General features: G+C 43.6%; 1 protein-coding gene across 18 annotated transcripts in view; it reads right to left on the bottom strand.

The window, feature by feature from the left end:
* Positions 1-12,721, bottom strand: part of Mical (Molecule interacting with CasL) — a 44,203-nt gene that overhangs the window by 1,316 nt on the left and 30,166 nt on the right. For 6 of the 18 annotated variants that reach the window (XM_068301026.1, XM_068301029.1, XM_068301030.1 and 3 more), the window contains 3 exons: positions 12,542-12,657; positions 7,075-12,362; positions 6,692-6,995 (listed from right to left, as the gene is read on the bottom strand). In XM_068301026.1, coding sequence (XP_068157127.1) covers positions 6,968-6,995; positions 7,075-12,362; positions 12,542-12,657 — 5,432 coding nt within the window. In that variant the 3' untranslated portion in view covers positions 6,692-6,967. Of the gene's footprint in view, positions 1-50; positions 129-189; positions 395-515; positions 808-905; positions 1,361-1,642; positions 1,676-1,837; positions 5,888-5,954; positions 6,114-6,691; positions 6,996-7,070; positions 12,363-12,541; positions 12,658-12,721 lie in introns of those variants that run through there. The other 12 variants (XM_068301032.1, XM_068301033.1, XM_068301036.1 and 9 more) reach the window with 6 other exon arrangements.

Raw genomic sequence — 12,721 nt, 5'->3', positions numbered from 1 at the left:
AGAGACAAAGGATTAGATAACAGTACTACTTCCTGGAAGTAGATACTCACTTGAGTGCTGTGATGTTACGCCAGATTTCCAAAAGTTCCTTTAATAGTTTCTCATCGTTATCCTTTGCCAAGTCCAAACTATAAAAAAACATTTAAAATTTTTTACAATTATAATAGAAAGAGAAGTTCAGTTACTAACTTTTCTGTGTGCTGCGCCTCGCCACGCAGCTCCTTCTCAATGAGTACACCGCGTCCTTCCAGTTCCTTTAGCTGCACCTCGATTTCCTCCTGTTCACGCTGTATTTCTTGAGCGATTCGCAATCGCTTGAGCTCAGCTTGTCGTGAAGCCTTCGATATGGCACGTTGCTTTTTATGCTCTCGTGTCTCGTTAGCATAACTCTCATCTAATTGAGATTATTAAAAACGTATTAGTAGATCAAATTTCACTTTCACTTGATGGTCTTGTGATGGGACAAAGGGTTAGAGGGGTGGGAAATGTAGACAAACAAAATGAGAGTAACAAACCATCGGATCTTTGATAATTCAGTGGCAATGGCGGTATTGGTGGCGGTGTCTGATCATCCAAAGCTTTCGCTGCGGCCAAGTTATGGGGTTTGTGTATATAGAGCTGCGGACTGGATGTCGAGAACGTTTCGCATTTGGATTTCGAGTTCGAATTAGAGTTCGTGTTGTTCGTTTGTTGTTGCTTGCGATAGCGACTCTGATTAGCCGTAGTGTTTAGATAATCTTGCGAGTGTTTTGTCTGTGTAGTTGATGATATCGTGTTTGTGGCTGCACTCACGGCCATATCCTTGTCCTAATTGTGTTTGTATATATAGTTTAATGGAGGGGTTTATCAAAATATAATTTAGTTTTCAAAATTTTCAGTGCCAGCAGCGTTTAAAAAAGGAAATATTTAATGAATCAATTTGTTTGTATTATCAAATATTTAAAACATAAATTAAAATATTTATATATATTTTGTTAATAACCAAAAAACAAAAAATATATCACAAACGTGCAAAATAATATATAGAAAGGCTTCCAAATATACGTATATAATTTCTATGGGACGTAGGGGTCACCATAACCAATTTCCAATTACCCGTTCATGCATAAAACTTAAACTAACATAAAATTATAATTCTTATACATTTTAACTAAAGCTAAAGTAAATTATAAAACATTTATTGATAACTTAGCTGAGGAAAAAGGGAAAACAAAGTAAAAATGCTTAAACCAATAAACTTATAATAACATAAAACCTTTCCCCACATTCATTTGTCCACAAGCAAACCAAAAAAAAAAAAAAAAAAAAAACAAATTATTTAAATAAATCCCATCTTAAATTATAACTTGAATATTTTAAGCTGCAAGTGTGAAAAGAAAATGAAAAATAAATCGTAATAAATAATAAATTGAAACAACTCAAAATTGCAGAGAAAAATCAAAATAAAAACACAAAAGTAGAAATGTGGTTAATGAGTTTTGATGGGAAAATTTTAAAATATAATTAGACTAAATTACAAAAAATTGACACAAATTACATGCAGAAATTACTTTGAACAAAAAAATTAGCCAAAATGTTTGTGTTTTTTGTTTTCTTTGTCTAGATAGAAATGAATAATAAAGTTTTATGAAATTGTTCTTACACCATAACCGAAATTCCTCAGATCAAAGCAAGACTGTAAAATGATTGGAAAGTTTGTTCGTTTTTTTTTTATTGGTTACACGTTAAATCGAAACAATAAAACATTAATAAATATGAAATACACCCACACACCGAATCCATGAGTTACACAGTACAAAAACTTATGACTAACAGAAAACATTAACAAAAAACTTACCTTTGACTTCTCCTTAGACTTTGGTGAGATGCGGAAACGACTGAAGACTCCACCGCCGCTGCCTGCATCAGAGATTGGCGGCGTGGCGCTGCTACTGGTGCCCGGTCGCTCTGCTTGGTCAGAGAGACTGGCAGAAGCAGCGGCGACGGCGGCGCCTTGTTCTTTGGGACTGGTCGAAACTGTTGGCGATGTGGAGCTACTATTACTTCCCTTGTGGAAGAAACTCGATAGAGATTGAATCAGACTCTTGCGGCGTTCGGGATCCTTGTTTGATCTCTTGCTCGATTTGGTTTTCAGCTGTTGATCCTGACTGCTGCTAGCTGCCAAATTGGGATCGGATGTAAAATCAGGCGTCTTGGCTTGATCCTTGTCGAGATTGTGCTGCGACTGTTGTTGCTGTTGCAAACTAACCATGTAGGCCAGATCATTGACGCTCTTGGATGCGCTCATTTTTCGGGCCCGGGCGGCCAGTTCACCGGACTGTGAGTCCTCTAGTTGTTGCTTGGCATTGGGATTGTAATGCAAGCGCTTGCGCAGCAGCTGCATCTTCTCCTCCGGACTCAGACCCAACTCCGAATTGGACTTGAGACGGGCACGGGCTCTGGCCTCACTGCGCAAGTTTTCTGTCGATGCGGATATATTTATTTCAGCTGGAGCTGGGTGTTGTACACCAGCACGATGGGTGCGGCCCGGTGCAATGGGAGTGGCAAATGCTTCACCCATTTTGCCATTATTAAAAGACGAAGTTTTATTCAATTTGTAACGATCGAGAAGCTTAATCTGTTCGGCATCTATATGCTCGCTAAAGGGACGTGGCTTGTAGGCATCAGTGCTCCTAGTTGGGGCCTGGACAGTGCGATAGGGTGACACATATGTGGCAGTGGCCGACTTCTGCAGAGGATTGGGCTGTGCTTTACTGGGTCGCTGTTCTTCGGCTGTCGATACATGATAATGCGCCTGGCTAGAGCAATTCGTATCCTGAGTGCTGGCAGCTGCCGCCAACTTGGGAGTGGGACTCAGACTGGAGCCGCTGGCATAGCCACTGGTCAGCAGGCTGCGTTGACGACTCCTGTGCAGTCGTTTCTCGGCATTTAACTGCTTTTTCGACTGCAATTTGTCCATAACCAAGTCGTGTATGAGATCCTTCTGCTTGGTGCGCTCCTTGGTGATCTCTTCCAGTTTGCTACTGAGCGTGGGTATCTCTGGTACCTTGCTGGAAGAGCTGCTGCTTCTTGGCCGCATGATCGTCTCATCGTTTGGATAATCGGAGGCGGCGGCATTGGTTGATTCTATCACAGTTGCAGTTTGCAGATTTGGTGGTGCCTCCCCCTTCGAACTTTTGCGTCGCTGTGTGCTAATCTGTGAGATCCTCTGCTGCAGAGCTCTCACATATTCAAACTGGATTTGCAGATCTTCCTCGGGTAGAGCAGTTTCCTTAACGGCCGCCTGAGGTCCGGGAGTGGAACTACTGGCACCGCTGCTACTAGTTGTCACTGTTGAAGTCTTTGGCTGCTGCTCCGAGCTACTGGGCGTGGAACCATCGGCCTTGCCCGATGCCAGCAGTGATGCAAAATGATCGAGTACTTGTGGCGAAGATGTGTCCAATGGGCTGGTCACCACAGTTAGAGCCTCGCTCTCCTCCGTAGTTGTGGGCTGTGTCTGTGACGTGCCCATTCCAATACCCAAACTGTCGTCGTCCAGTTCGTTTAAAGTGCTCGAGTCAGTCAGAGATTGACTCATAACAGGCAAAGGCGTCTCATTTACTGGAGTCTTGGCGTCATCGTGCAATATGTATGATCCCTGCTCAATATAGTCAATGCCCAATTTCTCATCACGTTTCGTTATTAGCGATGGAAGCAGCTTAGCTGATTGAGTAGGAGGATTTGGCTTTCGCTGCTGCTGTTTTGAATCGGTCTCGATGTATTCCATATAGCCGCGATTGTGCAGCAAAGCTGTATTTGTAGCACAATAGGCCTCAGCACAAGATCCCTCCGATCCCGTGTCCATAAATTCAATATCGTCGATATCAATAGCATGTAGAATGCCCTCCATTTCGGCAACTGGCGCTTGTTTGGCCAACTCATGGATTACATCATGGCTGCTGGGAAGTTTCATTCCGGCGCTTCGTCTCTTATCTTTGCGGCGCTTCATAGTGCCTTTGTTTGAGTTTAGGACAAATTCCATGTCTACAAAATTCTCCGAAATGCAATCATCAGCCGTCCAATCCGATAACTCGGTCTCTGTTAACACTTGTCCAGTTCCAGTGGCCTCAGTTTCGGAATCGGAACCCCGTGAATTAGTCTCCTGTCCCGTTGGAGTCTTATCACTATCATGGGCTGTGGGTGTTGTCGGGGTATCCGGTGTTTTGGCCACACTACTCAAGTTAAGGGTTATCGGCTTTACCACCTGACTATGTTCTATTTGATGATCCACAATAAGAGGTAGATTCTTGAGACTTTCGATTTTGTTTTCATTTTTGCTATCAAATTTCAATTTAGGTGGTCCCATTTCGGGCAATGGACAAGGGTCAACAACAATCTGTCCTCGATCGGCCTCGATAACTGTACACTCTGCGGGCTCTGGAGTAGCCGTGACTGGCTCTACATCCCCATCGTGTTCATCCTCCAGTTCGCTGGTCTTTACTACCGCTGGTGCTGGAACTATCACATCTGCTGGCATTTCCAGATACTTGACATCCTCCGGATCACCGATATACTTGCCATTGACAATCATTAGGCTATCCACTTCCATTAGGGCTCCAGTCGTATCGTGCACCTCCAGACGTGGCACATTGTGTTTGCCTGTCGCTGCCGTCGTTGTTTGGGTGTCCGGACTTGTTGTAGACTCCAGTATATAATGCTGAATGTCCTCAATGCTGGAGCTGTTTGAGCTGGAGCAACTTGTGCCGCCACTGCTAGCCGTGGTCGATATAATTTCCGATTTTGGTTTGCTCCAAGGTATATTGGGCACTTGAATTTGAACTGCATCCTGAGTATCATCATATTGATCGGGATCGGCATTCTCTTTCTCCGGCGAGTCTCGTTTCTCCTCATCTGACTGACAAAGAAGACTCTGTTCGTCTTCGGTGTGTCCTCCGCCTGGTTTCACATGTTTATCTGTCCTTATGTCACCCAATATATCTGGAATACATTCCTTCACATCCTTAGACACATCTGGCTCTGCTTGGTCTCCTTTTTCACTGATCAGATCACTTATTTTATTGCTATCAGGCGTCAGTCGATCATCTACTTCAATAATGCCATCGGCTAGTTTCTTTGGAGTCTCCAAAGTTGTCAGATCAATAATGGGTATTGAACCCTTCTCTGGGGTAACCAAATCGATTACTTCGATTACAGTTTTATTGTTCGTGGGTGTTGTGGGAGTTGTATTTTTGCGACCAAGCTGTTCCAGCAGAGTGGCATTCACCGCATCTGTGTACTCCATGCCTTTGTTCAACTCGTTCTTGCTATTGACAAATACATTCTCCTTCTCATTGTCCGTAGAGTTGCTCGATGGAGCCTTTTGGATTTTGAGTTCCACCCGTAAATCATTAATCACATTGCTGGTAGCCGAACGCATAAGATCATTGTTCTGACCTTCACCCAGTTTAGTTCTGTCCAGGAAGGAACGCATGCCTGCACTGATGTCACTGCTGGGATTCAATAACTTCTGACATTCAGAGATGTTCGATTGGAAACTACGTATACGTGAATCTAGAACCGATGTCGATCCTGATTTTTGTATCTTATTGCCATTAGCTGGTTCGCCCAGCAGATAACGTTTCTTTAACTCCAGACTCTTCTTCGAGGCAATGCCTTCCGTACTAGCGGTTTTATTTAGCAAGTAATCACCAGGACGTGGATTTTGAAGGGGAGCGCCGCGTTGACTATTAATTAACAAAGTGGGATCGACCTGAACCAGTGGCTTAAACTGTGGCAGTGGCGGTTGCTGGGGTTGATATTTTTGCAAATAGCTGCCACCTTTTTCGCGAGAAGCCAATTGTTTTTGGTGCAATCCCGAGGCACTGGGCGTAATAATGGAGGACTTGATCTAAAATCGTAAGGGATATATAATGTTAAATAATTTTCTCAACTATTTAAATCCAATAACGGCTTACCTGGACTTTTGTGGGCTTTCTTAGGTGTGTATCATCGATAAAGATTTTTGGTGCCTGCCGTATGATCTCGTCGTTATCAAATTCGGAATCGGTGGATATTTCTGTGGCAGAGTTAAGCTCAACTTCGTCAGGCGATGTGCTATCGGATTCGGTTTGTACCTGCAAATGTAAGCAACCGAGGGAAAAAACAACTCAGTGAATTAGTTTTTGTACTCCAAAATACACAACAAGAAAAAGAAAGCGCATTAAAAACAAGAACAGAAAGAAAAATAAACGCATTAAACAAAGCATCGAGAGTAAGGAGCTCTATAGATAATCATCCGTAATAAAGGAGTTTCTATTTGATTGCCCTTAAACTCTGGGGCGGCATTGGGTCATGCTTCCATTAGTCAGAGTAATAGAGAGTTAATAATTTTAATAAAAAATTGGCAGCGACATGCCTTCAGCAGGTACGATCCAGAAAGGTACGAAACAAAGACAAGACAAAAACACACACAAGACGACAGTAAATTTGATGTTAGATCTTCCAGTTATTTTGGTAGTGGCTTTTTGGGTTAGAGAGGCTTTATATAAACGAGAAATAGGATATAGACGAAACGACGAAACATTTTCTCCATTCTATATTTTGTTTTAGAGACTACTACAAACTTGATTTTCGGCTCGGGCTGCTCGGGGGTTAGGCGCAACATTTGTCAACAAATTTCTAATTGAGAATTTACCTTCATAGATCGTACCCAGATGCATTTTGATTTGGATATGAAAAATGTTCTAATAAATGTGTTACTCTCTCTCTCTCTCTCTTTGTTTTTCTCTGTGATAATTGTCTAAACGGTAGGCGTTGCACATCTAGAGCAGATAGGCGGGCGGGCGGACTAGCAGTTGGTTGGTTGGTTGGTAAGGTTGGTTTGTTGCTTGGATTTACGTAGAATGTTTCAGATTTTAAGACCTAGTGTGTTTTACAGAGTGTTGGGTTGGGTTGGTTGGTTGGTTGTTTCTCAGGGTTCATTCGTTTCTCAGTAGTAATAATAATTGAGTCGTCGTCTGGGGTGTTTTAGAATAATAATATAAAAAAAATATCAAAATTGAATCGTTAAGGTCTAACAACTAAGAGATAACGCACGACTCTTTGCTGGTTGTTGATGGTAGATGACTGTAATCGCCATATCTGGAACTTGATGCAGGACTGCGACGTTTGAACAGATCACTGAGATGAGAACTTCGCGGTGTCGATGATGAGGTTGTACTTGGATAATAAGAAGAGGTGGTGGTGCCACCCCCAAGTCCTGATGCATAGCTGATTGGTCTTCGGCTGAGGTAGTCATAGTTGTTGCTTCGCTGCGTTGAAGTGCTGGGAAAACGACTTGTAGTAGTCGTTGTTGAGGGAGCATAATGTCGTGGACGATAGCTAGATAGATCATCATCTGCCCCATCGTAGTAATCATTGCGATCTGTGCTACGGATGACATCGCGCATGTAGGGATTCCGCTCCACTACACGTTCATTGACAAAATCACGCTTTCGATTGTGCAGTTTCTTACTGCGATCCAATAGAGCTTTAGTGCTGGCATCCACCGATTCATCATAGTTAATGTAGCTTACTGGGGGCCTTGATGTGGTCACTGTTGTGGCCGTTGTTGAGTGACTATCAGTGGCATCCTGACTGGACTGAGCCGACAGCGACTGTAGTGAGGCGTGAGTGGAGACACCTTTCTTGAGGTCACTATACGATTTCGAACTTTGGCGAGAGCTTGTTGTGAGTGGCTTAAAAGGCTGTGGGGATTGAGAACGTGGTTTATTCCGGATAGCCGCTGTACCATTCGATAGATTACGTCGCTTGCTGGCCTTCAGTAGGCCGAGAATATCATCCGACTCTATAGAATCGGAACGTTGGTCCTTTGGAAAAACTGTTTTGCCATCGGGCCATTGCCGATTTTTAAAAGCAGCCGAAGGAGGCGAGTCAGAGCGCGCGTATTCGGGTAAAAGTTTCTTTCTCTTCTCCTCCTCATCTAGGTCGTCTAGACCTTCGTCGTCGCTTTCCATGGTCAAACCCTCAATTTGGGCCTTTGGCCATGAGCGACCTTGGAAAACTTCTGGCACAGGTTCATCGGCTGATATTATTTCGGGAACAAATTTGATAGCTTCCTTTTTCGGTAGATTTAGCTTCTTGGGCATGGGCACAATAACAGGTTTATTATCCTGCAACTCTATAAATGCAAATGAGCTACGACGCGTCGAGCATGTTGTGGAGTCTAATGGTGTAGATGTTCCATCAATATCTAGTTTCTTAAACATGGGAGGAGTTCCCTCTCGTTTCGTTACATCTGTGCGATTAGTATCCTGAGTTGTGGCTCTCGACTGGGAGCCCTTCACAATTGTTGGTTTGGACGTGGATGAGGGAGGAGGTAGACTACGTTTGCTGCTTGAGTTACTGCTGCTCTGAAGAGAGTCACGTCTTCTTTGCTCCGCTGCTATCACTTCAAAGTTTTCATCACGCTTTATTAGAGCCTGACGACGTTCTCGCTCAATGTCGTCGATAAGTCGACGTTGAGCTGCCTCCTCATTGACGTCAGATATATTGTTTAGCAGTTGGATTGAATTACTTGGAGATATGTTGTGGAGTAATTTGTTTCGACGTGGCGGCATTGGACTATTCGGCATCTTTTCCATGTCCCATTCCAAGGAACTCTCCTTAGAGGCAGTTGTTTTTTGTGTTTGTTGTTTGCGCCGCGGCATGGGTGAGGCTGGCATTTTTTCCATATCCCAGTCACTGGAATTCTCCTTGCTAGCCTGTTTTGGTGGCGTCACAATTTTAGGAACTTCATTGAGACTGCCTTGTGAGGAATTCTCGCTTTTAAGAGAACTGCTTTGACTCTTTGGAGTACCAGCAGGCTTTTCCTTGGTCTCTTCAGTTTTCGTTGAAACAGTACCATCAACTTGATCCGTTGCCAGCATTTCATTTTGCTTAAGAACTTGATCCCTTCCCACCATTTCATCCTGCTCCACAACTATTGTCGGGAACCTTAATGTCTCTTGCGCTTCTCTAGGCTTTTCTATTTCCAATCTGTCTGGGTGGACATGTTGTTCAAGTAGATCTTGTACTGAAGGCGGCATACTCTCGGGGTCAAGTTTGGCTAATTTATTTCTCAGGCGTTGAGGCGGCACTGGCATGGTCGGCTCACTTGATGAGGAACTGCTCTTTTGACGACGCTGTGGACGCGATGGAAAATGCAAGCCATCTACCTCATCATCCTTGATAATGTCATTATGAGACGTATTCGTACCAACAGGCTCAACATCGCGTTCCAGCGACTCTAGTTTATCTATGTAATCACGATCAGCCGAATCACTGGAATGGACAGTGGCACGTGGGCTTATGCCAATCAGCTCATCATTGGAATCGAATTCAACATTTACTAGCATTTCATCAGAGAAATCGCCAAATAGCTTCTCAATGCTATGCTCCTCTGAGCTACCTCGCTTAACCACAGTTATGGGTTGAGCACTGGGACTTTTGCTAATGGTTGTGCACAATGAATCCGCATCAGCATCCACATCTTCGACTGCTATGGCTTTCGGCTCCTGATCCATTTCCTCAACCATGCTCTGAAAGAGCTTTTCCACATCCTGGGACTGATGTTCTTTTTCCAATTGACTCAGAGCAGCAAGAGCATCTTGGTTCAGCTTCTCGGTTAGAGATATATCTCCTGAGTTGCGCCGTGAAAGTATTAAACTAACCTGCGAGCCGCGGCGTGAATTATTTAAGGACTTGTCACATCCTGTCTTTGGCAAGTTTTTAATATCCTCAATGGGAATGGTTTGACTAATCATCGGACTATTTATTGGAGTTTCTTGAACTGGAGTTTCTATGGCCGGACTCTTTGTTTGTGCCCTTTCATGTTCTTTGGCTTCTGTTGCCTTGTCCAGCAAATCGAGAATCTCAAAATCATCTGGAACAGGTGTGGACGGTTTTTGTGCCGGTTTCTCCACTGGCTTTTTGGTAACAACATTTAGTTTATTGGCTTTCTTTTGCGCCTGCTTAGCCTGACGGGCATTGCTTATGTTGGCCAACTCTTCGAGGGAATTATTGGCTTTGGAGGCTGTCATCTTTTGACTCTTTGTGGGTGATTTCTTTTTCTTAATTGGTGATTTGCGTTTCTCGGGTGATTTTCGTGATCCGAGTCCAAAGAACTTTGATATTTTAGATTCGCGATATTGCACGGGAAGATCTCTGATTGGATCTGCTTTAGATTTGATTTCAGCCTGCTTTTGCTGCTGTTCCTCTTTCTGGGCATAGAACTTGTTGCGCTTTTTCTGCAAAAAGTTTGTGGCCTCATTACGCCATTCGTTGCGTAAATAGTCCATGGTCTTTTCCAAATCACTCATTGAATCACTGGTGACCGACACTAACGATTCACGAGAACGATTGAGACTACTCAGATTACTGGTAGTTGATTCCATGCGTCGCAATTTGAATGCCTGATCCTCACTGTTGTGTGAACTAACCGAGCTGAGTGATTCGAAACGTTTAAGTATATTCTGAACTCCGGTTAGTCGTGGAGAAGACGGTTTCATTTCGAAATCGCCTTCGCCAAGGGATTTAGTCTTTTGTAACTTGGCCTTGCTGCTGCTTCGTCGTGGTAAACCCAATTCCAAATTGAGACCCGTCTCTTCGAGAATACGATCAATATTATCGGATAAGTCACTGGGTGATTTTTCATCTTGGAAAAGTTTTTGATACTCAGAGCTGGGAGAACGTGTTGCGCCGTCACCCAAAATTTCATCCAAAATACGTTCCGCTTCATCGCGTGGAGGTTCCTTCTCCACGGTTGTGGTTGTTACCGCCGCTGCTGCTGCAGCTTCTGCCGCTGCTTTTTTAGCCGCCTTAGTGCCTTTGGGGACAATTTTCTTGACAATTTTCACTTTACCTTTGGTTGTTGTGGTGGCTTTACCCACAGTTGTTGTAGTTGGCTTCTTTACCGTATTAACCACCGCCGCCACCTTTGTGGGTGCCTTCTTTTTGGTTAAATCGACAGCTCCATCCATTTGATGGTCACGCAAACTAAAATTTTGACCCAATGAAGCTTGACGCTTTGGCGGAACAGGCTTCGTTTTATTTTCGTCCGATTGAGAAGCAGGAGGAGGTATCTCTTTAGGCTTGGCTGGGGAAGCCTCAGTCTGTGGATGGTCACGCAAACTAAAATTTTGACCCAACGAGGCCTGACGCTTTGGCGGCACAGGCTTAGTTTTATTCTCCTCCGATTGAGAAGCAGGAGGAGGTATCTCTTTAGGCTTGGCTAGGGAAGCCTCAGTCTGTGACTTCTTAAGTCTTTCGGCCACCGTTTCGACTGTTCTTCGCTGTGGCACTGGACTACTGGGAAAATATTTAGCTAGATCGACATCCTTTAGAGTTTTTTGGTTCTTATTCGTATTGGCCGACGTGTTCTTTTCCTGCTTTTGATTGGGAAAATATTTGGATAGATCCATTGTTGCTGCAGCCTGAGAACTACTAACTGTTGGCATGGTTAGCTGAGATTTTATGTGATCCATGGTACCAGCAAAGCTGCTGGCTTGAATCTCTTTGAGTTTATTGCTCAATTCTTTGTTTTCCTGCGGCACATCTACATCCATTGCATCTTCATCGTCGTCCTCTTCCTTACTGTGTTGCCGTTCAATTTTCTTAATGGTGCCCAGGATATTTTGAATATGCATTTTGGGTGTCGTTGTCTTCTTGAGACGTGGACTGCCACCGCTGGAGCTAGCGTTACTTTTCATACTATTCGAGCGACTTACATTAGTGCTGGCTGCGTTTTTTCGTTCTGGCTTAGGACTTGGCTTAGTTGGTTTTTGAAGGCTTGCCGGTTTGGGCAACATTTCTTGGGGACGCTCGTCAAAATTGGGTTTACGTGGCTTTAGTTCATCCAAATCGAAATCAATCACTGGCTTGGGTTTGGGTTCAACCACTAATAGATTGGATGATGGGGAAGGACTCACAACCTTTTCGTATTTCTCATCAAACTTGGATTTGGGAGGGGAGGTAAGTTGAGGTTGTACTGGTGCTACAGGATTGGCCATTCCTGCAGCTATGGCTGCATTCTCCGCCAACCATTTCTCCTTGAGTGTAAGCTTACGCAATATATCGCTCTTGACTAAATTCTCTTTAGCCAAAACTTCAAGGTCTTTGTTCATTTTCACCATATTATTCAAATGGTATAACTTCTCACTAATTGCCTCGATTTCACTGCTAAATTTGCGTGGAGCATTACGTTCCAGTTGCTCCAACTCGACACGAGTAGTGGGCATGGGCGTGGTGGGCGTTTCCGGTTGACTCTTAGCCGATTCAAACGAATTGATCGACTTAAGCGAAGCGCGTTCATTATTCTCTTTATTATCTGCATCTAATTTAAGCTTCTACATTTTAGAATGAAACACCAACACCAACATGGATGGATATGAGGAAGGACAGGAATGAATAGTTTTTCAGAATGAACATCGATAATAATAATAGTAATAAAAGAATGTAATAAATATATAAGATATATTAGTTATTTCCTTAACCATGGGCAAAGTGTTGCAAAAGTGTTGCTCACCTCCGTTTCGGTGTCTGTGGGCAGGTTAGCAGGCAGCGGTTGCAGGCGCACTTCCTCCCGCCGCTTTTCACGGGCCTTTTTGAATTCCTCGCCCTCCGTATCATCCTTACCATCATCTACAGGAGAAATTTGGATTTTTGGGGATATGTGTTTATAATTTTGATTTTTAAGGAAACAAAT

Source organism: Drosophila tropicalis, unplaced genomic scaffold (assembly GCF_018151085.1).
Source record: "Drosophila tropicalis isolate 14030-0801.00 unplaced genomic scaffold, ASM1815108v1 contig_878, whole genome shotgun sequence".
Lineage (NCBI taxonomy): Eukaryota > Metazoa > Arthropoda > Insecta > Diptera > Drosophilidae > Drosophila > Drosophila tropicalis.
Note: the sequence above shows the minus strand (reverse complement) of the source record. Positions and strands in the feature narration are given on the sequence as shown.